Source organism: Chiloscyllium punctatum, chromosome 10 (assembly GCF_047496795.1).
Source record: "Chiloscyllium punctatum isolate Juve2018m chromosome 10, sChiPun1.3, whole genome shotgun sequence".
In the NCBI taxonomy this organism is placed as follows: domain Eukaryota; kingdom Metazoa; phylum Chordata; class Chondrichthyes; order Orectolobiformes; family Hemiscylliidae; genus Chiloscyllium; species Chiloscyllium punctatum.
The window spans coordinates 36,811,810-36,825,882 of NC_092748.1; the positions used below are offsets into that span (position 1 = coordinate 36,811,810).

General features: G+C 42.4%; 1 protein-coding gene across 1 annotated transcript in view; it reads right to left on the reverse strand.

Moving 5' to 3' along the window:
- plcl1 (phospholipase C like 1) overlaps window positions 1-14,073 on the reverse strand; it is a 330,762-nt gene that overhangs the window by 19,634 nt on the left and 297,055 nt on the right. Inside the window, exon 4 of the mRNA XM_072578930.1 lies at window positions 9,458-9,533. Coding sequence (XP_072435031.1) covers window positions 9,458-9,533 — 76 coding nt within the window. The remainder of the gene's footprint in view (window positions 1-9,457; window positions 9,534-14,073) is intronic.

Consider the following 14,073-nt stretch of genomic DNA (forward strand, 5'->3'; position numbering starts at 1 on the left):
CAGTAAGATTAGAAATGGAATGTAGGGAGATAGTTCTGCCAATATTAGTGTCTAAAGAGACACCAATTAATTTGTTAGGTAGGGATGCTTTACTACAGTTAGAGGTAAGATTGGAGTGCACACAGCAGGGCTTGGTCATAGAAAAGGCCAATGCACAATTAGTGATTCAAGAAGTTAAATATGTTAATGTTTATTGGATAGGGGATATAGCAAGTGATATTCAAGACATTTGGGGGATGCGGGAAGCAGAGGTGTTGACGATATTGACTAAAGCAAGACCACCTAAGTCTGAGCTGCACTGTACAGTGATATTTAAAGAGTCTCAGGATGAGGTGTTAGAGAGGCAGGAGCAGCAGGAAGTCACTGCTCCACAACATTTGAGAAGAGAAGCAATAGTATTAGGAGAGTAGGGAGTGATCCTGCAAATAGAGAGAAATGCATTCTGGAAATGTGGTATAGAGTACCAGGCACTGCACCACGTGTAACCTTACTGGTAAATAAGGGATACTAATCTAAGGACTTCGGACCTATGGCCAGATGTGTCGAAATAGTTAGGGAATGGCATATGCTCACAACAGGGGTTTGGGAATCCAGGGATGGCAGCTATATTAAAATCCTAGCATGCTGCACCTTGACAGGGAATCCAAAGGAAGTCAAGGTAACACCCCAGCGGATCATGCCAGTGAGAGTGCAGGAAGGTGATCAATATGGTAATGAGCAATTGGATGCATTACCAGCCACTTTGTGGTCACAGCATGATACAGATCTGGGGAGAGTGAAATCAGCTTGCCCAGTGGAGCTGGGACAGTAGTGAAATTTCTGACGAATGAAGTTATCCTAAGGTTTGGTATTGCGTTGGAAATTAGTTCAGACAATGGGTCTGCCTTCATTCAGAAAGTAGTTAAGTTGGTGATGCAGACTTTGAGAATCAAACAAGAGGTTTGGGTGCATGTATCATCCCCAGTCACAGGGTACGTTGGAAAAGATTAATGGGATATTGAAAGCCAAATTAAACAAGATCTGTGCAAACACCAACCTTAATTGGGTTGATGCGCGGCCATTGGTGCTAATGAGTTATCACATGCAGACGAATTGCATGACCAATCTAACACCACATGTGATGCTCACAGGTAGACCTAGCCCAGTGCCCAGGTGGAGAGGCCCATATGAAGGGCCTAGCTTGGACCGGTTAAGCTTAGAACTTAAGCAATGTATGCAGCAGCTAAATATGATATATGAGACCATCCACCTGCAGGAAACACAAAGGGAACCGTCACCTGTCAACAAGGAAGGACCTATTAAGCCCCAGGGATTGGGTGTACATGTGGGTTTTTCGAAGATGCTGGAATGAGCAGAGGAGAGAGGGACCTTTCATAATGACTAAGGCATCACCTACCGCCATCCATGTGGAAGGATGACACATATAGTGCCACCATAATCATTGTACTAAAGCTCTCCCACCAGCACAAACTAACTCTAACACTGAGGTAAGTGGAGCTGAGGCCAAGGAACTTGGACATGGGCAGGGCACACAGGAGGCGAGTACCCCTCAGCAGGGTCCTGAGCAAGGTACAGGTGAAGTTCTTGGGGATACTGATGTGGAGCACAGTTCTCCTGGCAGTGGGGATGGGGAAGACATGGGGGAAGCCCCTGATACTCTCCCTCTCTGATGCCAGGCCTGCATATTCAGACTTGGACACTAGTAGGTTGGCACACCTGGACTGGTAATGCCTGGGTCATTGAGGCTGGGAGACAAAGACATATTAGAAGTGCAGTCCTTGCTGCCCTAACATGGTACACACCCGTGACAATCACTGGTATCAAAGGGCAAATTATACGGCTGTAATAATGGCTAGACAGGACTGTTTCTTATGTAATAAGGCAATCCCCTCATCCTATGTTGTCCCTACGCCCTATAACTTGATCTCCTGTAATCAATGGCGTTTGCAGATCTCTAGCTGACCTCTTAACCTGGATGGTTCATCAACTTAGCCTGTTTTAGTGCCTCCTACTTCAGGCCTCTACATTCTATCAGCAGGATGATGTGGGCAGGTAGCAAATCCAACGATGGTGTGGCTATAGTACCCCGTGGTCCACCAGTAAGACTAATTATACATTCCCCTTGGCTGCTTTCAGGATACGGGAAGGGTTTTGAATGCTTCAAGTGAAATGGCTCCACAACAGTCGACAATTTTAAGGGTCTTTGCAGGAATATGATTGAACTCGAGGTGGACAGCACATTTGAGGCTGTCTTAAATTCTCAACGCATCCCACTGGCAGATACATGGTGGCTGTGTGGGAGGAAAGGAGGGATGCGCCTGAAGCTGCCCACTGACTGGAATGGCAGCTGTGCCCGTGTAATGCTCCTACACGAGGTAGTCATATCACCACACACACAGTTAACGGTGTGTCTCTGATCCGACAATTTGGATTGATAGCAGAGGACAGCCAAAAGATATTCCTAATGAGTTTAAGGCTCGCAATGAGATTACCACGGGCTGGGAAGCTCTCACCCCAGTGATAGGGGTTAGCAAGAATGCTGAATGGATTAATTACATTTATTACATCAATTATACTGACGATGCCCTTGGGGCCTTGGGAGAACAATTGGATGCTACTACTAAAATGACATGGCATCACAAACAGACCTTAGATTGGATACTGGCAGAAAAAGGCGGGGTTTGTGTGATGTTTGGGGAACATTGCTGTACCTTGAAACCGAACAACACCAGCCCTGGAGGATATTTTACTAAAGCAATGGAAAAACTAAAGAATCTAAGACAGGAGCTAAAAGACAATGCAGGGTTTGGTCATCAGGCTTTTGATTGGCAGAATAAAATTAGGGTCTTGGGGAGCATGGTTTGTCAAGATTGGTCTTACTGTAGATACAGTTTTGCTTGTTGTTGCCTTCATCATTTTTTGTGTTTTACCTTTTATTAAGTCCTTTTTAGTTCGCGTCATGATACGGCAACTTGTGGTCATTTCAGCTACCCCAGGAAGTGCTCACTCCTCAGATGGAAACCCACCGCTCCACTATTATGACCTAAGAACTGCTACGGTGCAAGGAATATGTCCACGTGGGGATGCCAATGATACTTCTGAAGAACACGTGAGTCTTAGATTGTGAGGGATCTTGGGTCTTTTTTCCTGTTCTGGTTATTGGCCAAAGGGACCCCAGGAATGGAGGAAGAACCCTTAAGTCTCAGATTCCGAAAATTATTTAGTCCATGTTGGGACCTATATTGTTTGTATTGGGCACAAGAGAGGCTGAGCTTATTGTCTTCTTTCTCTGGGTGAGACCAGTAGGTCTCAAAGGGGGGAATACGGAAAATAAAGAACATGAAAGCATGGGAAGGATTAAAACATGAAGACCACTGGGATCTGTATTCTGTGGAAGGCAGGGGCAGGATGGGATAACCATAGTGGAACATTCTTACACCAATTAGCAGAGTAAGGTTAAGGCTGAAAGGTCACTATGGTGAGATGAGATAACACAAGTAATAAAGCAAGTTTCTCTGTTAAGTGTTATTATGACAGGATTGGGACCGTACATATTTGGGACATGACATTAAAATATCTAATTAATAGTTAGTAGAATCAGCTCGAGACAGGAGACTATTGTAACAGATGGAATAGCTAAATATCTATCGTGACAGGTTAGTAGTGAGGTACTTTGATTAATATAGTTGGACATGTTGATAAGCTAACAGAAACATGATAAAAAATATAAAAATCCACAGACCCTGAGGTCCGTGGGCATTCGAGAATCAGCGTTCTCAGTGTATTGGTTTTTTGTTTTCAAATAAAAGACCTACTTCTTGAAGAACTCTCTGCGTCTCCCGGTGGTTTTCTATATTGTCTTCACAACACAATGTCCTTTAGTACTTGCCCAAGTCAGTCAGTAGTGGTGCTATTGAGCTATTCTTGGTGCAATAAATCACAGTCCACCACCCAGACTATATCCTGTGCCCTTGCCACTGTGCTCCCTCTAAGTGAAGCCAAACATGAGGAGGTACTGATTCAGCAACTCAGAGGAGGCAGGGCAGTAGGTGCTAATAAGGAGGTTTCCTTTCTATGTTTCACCTAATGCGATGAGCTTCCATGGTCTCCTGAGTCAATTTTGAGATCCCTGAAGACAATTCCCTTCTGATTATACAGTATACTGTCAGGTCTGTTGGCTCTGTCTTGACAGTAGGCAGGACATACCTAAGGATGATAAAGGTGGTGTCTGGGACATTGTCATATTCATCTAATCATACTGTTCAGACCATGTTAGGCTGTATTTTGACTAATCTGTGGAGCAGCTTGCTCACTTTGATACAAATCTCCAGATGCTGGTAAGGAAGATCTTGTAGGATGACCAGGCTGTTTTTGGCAACATTCTTTCTGGTGCCTAGTCAATGTTGGGTGGTCAATATGGTTTTAATTCTTCTTGGACTGTCTGGAAGTCACTCATTCCTCATCAGTCTCCAGGCTCCTGGCCTGGCATGTGATGAAATTTCTGAACATACATCCATCACTCAGCCTTGTGGATGCACCTCAGTAAGAAGTCACTCTGGCCAACATGCAAAAATTCAAAAACCTCAAGCTCAGATTTTTGTAACTTCTGATACCTTCTGCAAATGTGGTCTGAGTCATCAGTAATGTCCACAAATTCCCACAAACATCAAAATATGCGTTTCACATGATTGAGTTGACTCAACTTGCCTTACTTATACTTCACTTCTGTTAAATTTATTTTGTTTTGGCTTGATTATATTAGTTTTGACTTGGCCTTACCTTAATTAACCTTAGAAACACAGTATTGATAAATTTTACCAGTGCTGATAAATCCGACCAATATTTTACACATGTTGCACATGTTATTAGTTGAATTAAACCTTAATTAAAGCAGTACTTTTCCTCAAATACTTAACTCCTAGATGAATCTAAATAGCTACTCATTTGATATCTGTCTCACTGAGGCACAGTTCCCTGACCATGTTTCCTGAATCACTACGTTGAACCCGCATAAGACACTGGTTCAGATTCAATTATCATTTTGTACCTAATTCTGGGTACTGCACTTTAACAAGAATGTGAATACATTAGAGAGAATACAGAAAAAAATCACAAGCACAGTTCTAGGGAATGAGGAACATCGGTCACAAAGGGAGGTTGGACAACTTAGGACCATTTTCCTTGGAGAAAGGAATACTGAGAGGAAATTTAACAGAGGTATTCAAAATCATGATGGTCCTGCACAGACTACAGAGGGAGAAACCTCCCAATCAAGAATAAGGAAGGGGACATGAATTCAAAGCAATTGGTAAAAGAAAACAAAAGCAACATGAAAGAAAACGTTTGCATGCAACGAGTGGTTAAAGTCTGGAATGCACTGCTTAAGACTGTGCTGGATGCAGATTTTCAACTAAAGTATTCATAACAGAATTTGACTGCGAACTGAAAAGGATGAATGTGCAGGAGTATGGGAAGAAGGTGAGAAAAGGGGATGAAATGGATTCCTCAGCTAGAAAGCATATGAAGGCACAATGAGCCAAATGGCTTCCTTTTGTAACAAGGTTAAAAACAATGACTGCAGATGCTGGAAACCAGATTCTGGATTAGTGGTGCTGGAAGAGCACAGCAGTTCAGGCAGCATCCGAGGAGCTTCGAAATCGACGTTTCGGGCAAAATCCCTTCATCTTCTTTCATTTTGTTATCATTTCTAAGTAACTTGATTAATATTGCTCAAACTCAATTCTTTTACGGACAGCAGACTTCCATTATCTGACATTCAGGACATCTCCTTGTAGCTGGAGAAGTGTATGGATTTAGAAGTGGGCAGAATATAGCTGTTGTGGTTCATGTGGGAATCAGTGACATAGGCAGAGTGAAGGAAGATTGAGAAATAGAGTTGAAATACCAAAGAAGAAAAATCTCAGAAGAGGACTTGTAAAGTGCAAGCACCTACTGAGTCCAAGTTAGAAAAGACCCTGCAATATTGGTAATCAGGGTCTTCATCCACATGCACAGGAAGGAACAGGAGCAAAACCCAGGTATGTAGGATGCAATGGCCCTTATTGCCCAGAAGCTGCAACAGTACACCACATTATGTGGGGATTACTTAGGCTGGATGGTCAGTCTGTGAAACAGAGTGAGGCCAACAGAGAGGATTCAAATTCCTGCACCAGCTGAGGTTACCATGAAAGTTTCTCCTTCTCAACCTCTTCCCTCATCTGATGTGTGGTGACCCTCAGGTTAAACCATCACAAGTAGTCTCTCCCTCTCTAACGAGAGAGCAGCCCTGCGGTCCAGTAGCACAATGGTAGCTAGAGGCCAAGGTGCACCCCCTTCTGTGTGATCTCCTTCTGATTCATGCTTTAACATAGTTAAAAAATCATACAGATTATTGTTGAGTGTGGTTCTGGAAAACCACAGCAGGTCAGGCAGCATCTGAGGAGCAGGAGAATCTATGTTTTGGGCATAAGCCCTTCATCAGGAATGAAGCTTGTGGGCCAGGGGGACAGAGAGATAAAGTGGAGGGGGGGAAGATAGCTGAAAATGCAATAGATAGATGAAGGGCGGGTGAGGGGGGGAGAATGAGGAAACTGGTTAAATTCACATTGATCCCAAGATTGTAGGGTCCCAAGATGGAAGATGAGTTGTTTTTCCTCCAGGGGTCGGGTGGTTAGGGTTTGGCAATGGAGGAGGCCCAGGACTGCAAGTCCTTGGCGGAGTGGGAGAGGGAGTTAAAGTGTTCAGCCACAGGGTGGTGGGTTTGGTTGATGCGAGTGTCCCAGAGATGATCTCTAAAACAATCGCCGACCACATCAGGTGCAATGGATCACTGAAGATGGAGATGTGGCTGTGGTAGCGAGTCTGCTTCAGGACGTGGATGAAGAGCTTCAGGGCAGAGGACATGACCTGGGGGGTGCAGTGAGGCAAAGACTCACTGAGATCCTTGTAAATAAGGGAGGAGAACCTATTCAAGGTAGGCATCCTTGGAAGAGGCTTTGCAGTAGGGTTAAAATCAACTAGGAGAAAGTGGGGGCTGCAGATGCTAGAAATCAGAGTCAAGAGTGTGGTGCTGGAAAAGCACAGCAGGTCAGGCAGCATCCAAGCAGCAGGAGAACTAATGTTTCGGACATGAGCCTTTCATCAGGAATAAGGCTTATGGGCTGGAGGGCTGAGAGATAAATGGGAAGGGGTGGGATAGTGGGAAGGTAGCTGAGAATGCAATAGGTAGATGAAGGTGATAGGTCGGAGAGGAGAGTGGAGTGGATTACTATTAAGTTTTAAATCATTCAGAATGAGGTTGCAGTTCGATTCATAAACATGTAAATCCTAAAACTTCTTTCAGGTCTCATTCCCAAGATAACATAAGGTTTTATAAAAACAATGGTGACATCTCAGCTCAGACAATGCATTAAAGGTGTGAGGTTAGAGTCTGTCTGTATCCCAACCTTGACTCAGACTGTTTCCATTTCCAAAGTAGGAATTGATAAAATGTTACATGGACTGACTGCCTACAGATTGTGTGCTTTTTGAAAAAAAAAGAACATATCTGCAAATACAAATTGCGAATGCAAATTCACCCCACAGGCTATATGAGTATGCACGTGCATTTGTGTTTGCATGTGAGGGAGAAAGAGAGAGAGAGAAAAAAAAAGCGAGAGGGTGTGTGTGTGTTTGCGTGTGTACTTGCTTGCTTGATACTGAGTGCATGAATGTAACGGAACATATGCCTGTGAGAGAGTGTGCGCGTGTCTGTGTGAATGTGATCTTTTGTAAGAGTTTGTGAGTACACTTGCGTGTGAAGTATATAGTGTAGTGAGGTCACCTGTAGTGTGACATGAACCCAAGATCCTGGTTGAGACTCATGGGACACCTGAAAGTGTTGAAGGACACAACACCATACAACCCTGTTATGGCAACCACTGCAAGACATGTCAGAATGTCGACATGGATACTGCCATTAAAAATGGGAACACCACTCACCAGGTGCAAGGCAAGTGCTCATATGACTCGGGCAATGTTGTCTATCTCATACACTGCAGGCAAAGCTGCCCCGAGGCATGGTATGTTGCTAAGACCAAGCAGACGCTACAACAATGGATGAGTGGACACCACGCAACAATCGCCAGACAGGGATGTTTACTCTCAGTCTGGGAACACTTCAGTGGTCAAGGACATTCGGCCTTGGATCTTTGGGTGACCATCCTCCAAGATAGACTTCGGAATAGACATCCGAGGAGCAAAAGGCTTTTGCCCGAAACGTCGATTTTCCTGCTCCTTGGATGCTGCCTGCCCTGCTGCGCTTTTCCAGCACCACTCTAATCTTGACTCTGGTTTCCAGCATCTGCAGTCCTTGTTTTTACCTCAACCAGGATCTTAGGCTCATGCCACACTACACGTGACCCCACTACACTATACATTTCACACACACACACACTCTTACACATGAACACACTCATACAGAGCCTCTTTCATATACAGACTCTCTCTCAGACACACACACAAACATGTACATTCCCACACTTACACTCACTTGCACATCATTTCACAGGAATATATTCCGTCACACCCAGGAGAGCACAGAGACACACACACACCAATAGCCTGTGGGGTGAATTTGCATTTGCAGATACATTCGATTTTATTCTTTTCAATAAGTACACAATCTGTAGGCACTTAGTCCATGTGACATTTTATCAATTTCTACTTTGGAAATGGAACCAGTCTGACTCAAGATTGACATTAGATTAGATTACTTACAGTGTGGAAACAGGCCCTTCGGCCCAACAAGTCCACACCGACCCACCAAAGCGCACCCACCCAGTCCCATTCCCCTACAATTACTCATGCACCTAACGCTACAGGTAATTTAGCATGGCCAATTCACCTGACCTGCACACTTTTGGACTGTGGGAGGAAACCGGAGCACCCAGAGGAAACCCACGCAGACACGGGGAGAATGTGCAAACTCCACACAGAGAGTCGCCTGAGGCGGGAATTGAACCTGGGTCTCTGGCACTGTGAGGCAGCAGTGCTAACTGCTGTGCCACCGTGCCGCCCACATTTTGGCCCTTGGAGTTGGACAACTGATAACATAGCTCCACTAATGGGGATAAGCTGGAAACAATGGGGATAAGCTGGAGGGGAGTAGATGTCTCAGCAAGTTGTAAGCATGAAGGAAATTATAGAGTTAGGAAGGATTTCAAAACAGGGATAAGTATTTTAAAACTGAAGCATTTCCAATGTAGGTTAACAAGCAGAGCGGTGAATGGAGAACAAGACTTAGTGTGAATTATGTTATTGGAAGCAGATTTTTGGATGAGTTTAAGTTTATAGAGAGTTCAAGGAATGTCTCCATTAAAAAAAGCATCTTGAAAAACATAAATTTATAAATATGTTTTATGATGTGACATTGCAAGTTACATTTTGGATTATGTGACTCTCAAAAGCTTTCATCTACCTGACTTCCAACACTGCATGATCTTGTCATATATAGTGTCAGCAACATCAATCAGGTACCTTGCTTCATGTATCACCTGTGAACAAAATATAAGTGAATGAAAAACATAAATGGAGAGCAATTCACAAATGTAATCACTCAAGTACTTGCAACTTTAAAATTGCACCTTAGTGTGAAACAGAAACCTACCATTGTCCAAAGCCTAAAAGCTATAGCAATATTTACAGATTATTTTGTGCTGCATTGCTTACTTAAAAAGTTTGTTAACATTTGATACTGTATTCAGAAGTCTCTCTTATCCCCCCGCCGAACTTTCAATATCCAAGGAACCAACTGAGTTTAAAAAGTGCAGCTCAATCTATTAAAGGTAACATAAATGAGCATAGTTGCAATCTAATACTTATAATAATGGGAATAAGCAATTTTTTTTCTGACTTTGTACTAACCTCCACACTTGCAATACAATACACAGTTAAAATTAGATTTGCAACAGTTATTGCTGTTGGAAGAAACTTTGGACTAACCTTTCTTAAAGGACTGAAGGGCTCTCACCTTAACCAAAATGGTGCTGGAACCCTGAATCCAGGCGTCTTGTGCATGAACCCAGTGAATGGAAGCGGAAGGTGGGAGATATTTCACAACCTCTGCTAATAGGGACAGCCACATACATTTAATCACAAGCAACCATGGTCACCCAGATTTTTGAAATATGGCCTGTTGGCTTAGAAACTTAAGGAAAGGTTCTTTGGAGAAATAAGGTACACCCCTGAGAAAAATCAGGTATGCCATTGAGAGATCAGGTACCATTTGGAAAAAGTCAAGTACCTATTTGGGATGTTAAGAATAGACATAGATGTGCATAAAATTGTACATCTTTGGATCTGTCAAGCTATAGTCAAGCCAACTTGGCAGGTCAAGTCCTTTTGGGGATTGTTGCCAGGTCCTATAAATTTTGAGAAAACCGTTAGTTGCCTACTTTCATAACCTAACATCATTACAAAGGTTGGGGGGGGAGAGGTCATTTAAGTTTACAGTTTGACTGAGATATCAGAAGGATTCTAAAAGGGATTACCTGGTGGATATGGGATCTTATTTGATATGGTACTACAAATACAATGTTTATTTTACAAGGTAAAAAGTACTTGAGTGAAGTGTTTGCTTTTATAATGAATTAGTACTTGGGAGAAATTAATGTATTGAATAATCTTATCAGTAAGAAAACTTGTTTAATATAGTGAGATCTGTTAAAAAAAATGCTTGGAAATTCATTTTGTTTAATCACAGTGCAAAGGCTGAGATCTGTCCTTGGTGCATACTGGATAGGTTAGTATGTAAGATGCAAAAGCAAAGTGTGGTAGATGGGATGTCACAGATTGGCATCAATGGATAACAAGTTGCTGTAAGGGCTATAAATGTTAATGAGGTTGAGGAAGGACCATGGGTACAAGATGGCACTAAGTATAGAGGCAACAAACGGCTATGGGGATGACCAGGTGCATAGGTTGGCATGAGTTGGCACAAAGTTGGCATAGAGGGTATGTCACCTCAAGGAGTGAGTACAGGGGCATCGAGTTGGCATAGAAAGATAAGGAACTGGGAGTAGATAGAATAAAGAGGTAAAATAATTGTTTTCTAAGGTATTTCTGTTGGTGTTTTCTCTAAGGCAACATTTGAGATTTTTGGGGACTATTTTTTGATTTTCAGGGCCCATTTCCCATTCTCAATAACTCTTTTATTAGGTGATGGAGTTCCACAATAACAATGCCCTCTGTATTTGTGATAACATGGTGCATTTGGGTTAAGTGTAGAAGCAGAATTCATCAAAATCTTCCATAATCATCATTTAAAGCCTCAATAAATGAAGCAAGTGTTAATTTCCTTGCCACTATTATATTTAAATTGGCACAGGACAACAAATGCAATTTTAAAAAAATTTGATTTCTGATACAATTCTATGCATATGAAAAGCCATCAGCATCAACACATTGATAAAGTCTCAGCTCATGGGTTCCCAATTCATACATGCAAAGCTGGAACATTTAACAATGTAACTGCTGCCCTTTTTACTGCATCTCATTTCTCAATATCAGTTTTAAATTTAAGAACTAACAAAATGTTAATTATAATAACAACTACTATATGTTTCTCCATACAATAGATCCTGAACTTAAGTAGGCTTAAGCTAGAGATTCCACCACCATTTAAAAGGACTTCATTATTTCAGAACCTTCAAGATTTCCTTGCGCACAGTTCACAGCATACTGCTTTACTGTTGGATCTAAAATTGTTCCCTCCACTTTTCAGTCTCCCACACCATTAATTTACAGCTTTCCTCGCTTGCCTCCTTTTATATCTTTCTTCTTCACCGTTCCTTTGCAGCCTACAATCCCTCCTTTGCAGCCTCTTTCTTCCTTCACTTTGCAGCACCCATCTCCTCTCTCCATTTGCAGCCTCATTTGTTTTCTTCCATTTGCAGTCTCCATTCCTGACCTGACCATACTATCTGGGAACAGCAATTTCCTATCCCCTGGGAATGGCCTTGGCAATGCCACTGGTCTTCAGTCTCCAGGTGCCCTGGCAATAGCATCACACTTCTTCCTCCTGGCGTTGACTGGCTCTCTATTGTCACATATTGTTTAGATCTTCAAATCAGAGGATATTTCTATCCTGTGCTTGACAGAAGCATCTTAAGATTGGTAGAACTGCTCCTCAGAGTTTCTGTCAGCTGCATGTAATGGGGCAGTTTTTTTTATTTGTTGCCCACCATAATTGAGAATTCACCGACATTTTGTGAACTTCTGGTGGCAATCTATTTTGAGCACTGGTGGAAATGAATAGATTGGCATGGAAGGTAGAAGGCAGGTGACAGCCAAGGAATGGCATAAGTTATACATGAATGGGACAGGGAAAGCATGTGAGGATAAATGCATGTTAGAGGTGAGATCAGAGCACTTTTTGTCAAACTGCTTTTATTGTAACTGGGACAATATTCCAGAACATTGAGGTGGGCTTTTAAACAGTCTGCCTCTGTTTCACACTGTTTCTGGGGACGATGGGCCCACCTCAAGTTAGTATCCACACCACTGGAAGAAACATCTGAAGAAAAATTCAGAAATCTTTCTCCTCAGTCACGGGTCTTTTATTCTGAAGCAAACATTTAGACCTTTGTTAAAATTACTTGAACTCAAACATAATCTGAGATCAAAGCTGGGCACCCTAGATATACCAACTAGAAACAGATTGTGCATTCCTAACACAGACAGCCATTTAAAATGGCCAGTGACAGCCATCCATGCGGTTTCATGTGCATTTGCAAATTATCTCGTGACTTTAACAGGAGCCTAATTTGATTCAGTAGGCCTTGTGCATGCATATCAATGCAGCACCGAATCAGAGATGTTAGTGCTCCCAGCACAGCAGGAAATCCTGGAAACAACACAAATATTCAAGCCAAAGTCTCAGGTCTCTATTACATCACTCCCAACTTTAAAGGCCAGCTGGAGGGCTCTGAGTATATGGGCAACACCACCCTTATGATAGGCAGTATAGCTTGGTTGTTTGGCATTGACTTAACACTGCAACACACCATTTTTGCACAAGCACACTCATATCTCCATCTAGCACTGCCAGAAAAGTTTCTGGATGAAATCCTATAATTGGCAGCTGTACAGATATTTTCATGCTGACAGTCACAAACATAGAGATTATGAAGTGCAATTAAACTTTTGTTAAAGCATAGTAAGCCAGATACTGGCCCATAATTTTATTGTGCTAATCAAGATATGAACTCATTAATGCAGTATTTAATTTAGGAAAGATTATTCATAAGACATGGATAGCAAATAGCTGCCTAAAGTGTGTGGAAATGTTACTAATGTAACTAAATTCTGAGAAAATAAAACCAAACTCACAGAATTCCAACACGGTTCCACATGCATAACTACTTGAGAAAACATACTTAAGCTTTTCATGTGCAGTGAAAAAGAAAATCCTTTGAAAGTTCTCATTTTAGTCTGTGAAATATGTTCTGTGCAACATAACTGCACTGTCCTGGCCTGGCACAGTTTACATTCAAGGAAGTAAACATCTAATAATGACTTAGAGTATATGACTATGAGATATAAGAACAAAATTAAGCCATATGTTTCTTAACTCCATTCTCCTGCCTTCTCCCCAACCCTTGATCCCTTACTAATCAAGAATATACATATCTCTGTCTTAAATACATTCAATAACTTGGCCTCCACAATCCTCTGTGGGAATGAGTTCCACAAATTCACCACCCTCTGGCTTAAGAAATTCTTCCTCATCTCAGTTCTAAAGGGTCCTCATTTCAGTCTTGGGCTAAGCTCCCTCGGTTCTAGTCTCTCCAACAATGGAGACATCATCTTCATGTCCACTCTATTCTGGTCTCTCAATGCTCCGTTTCAATGAGATGCTCCCTCAACCTTCTAAGCTCTATCAAGTACAAACCCAGAGTCATCAACCACTCCTCATTTGACAAGGCCTTCATCCCTGGGATCATTCTTGTAAAGCACGCCTGGACCCCCTCCAAGACTTGCACAACCTTGCTTAGATACAGGGCCCAAAACCGCTCACAATATTCCAAATGTGGT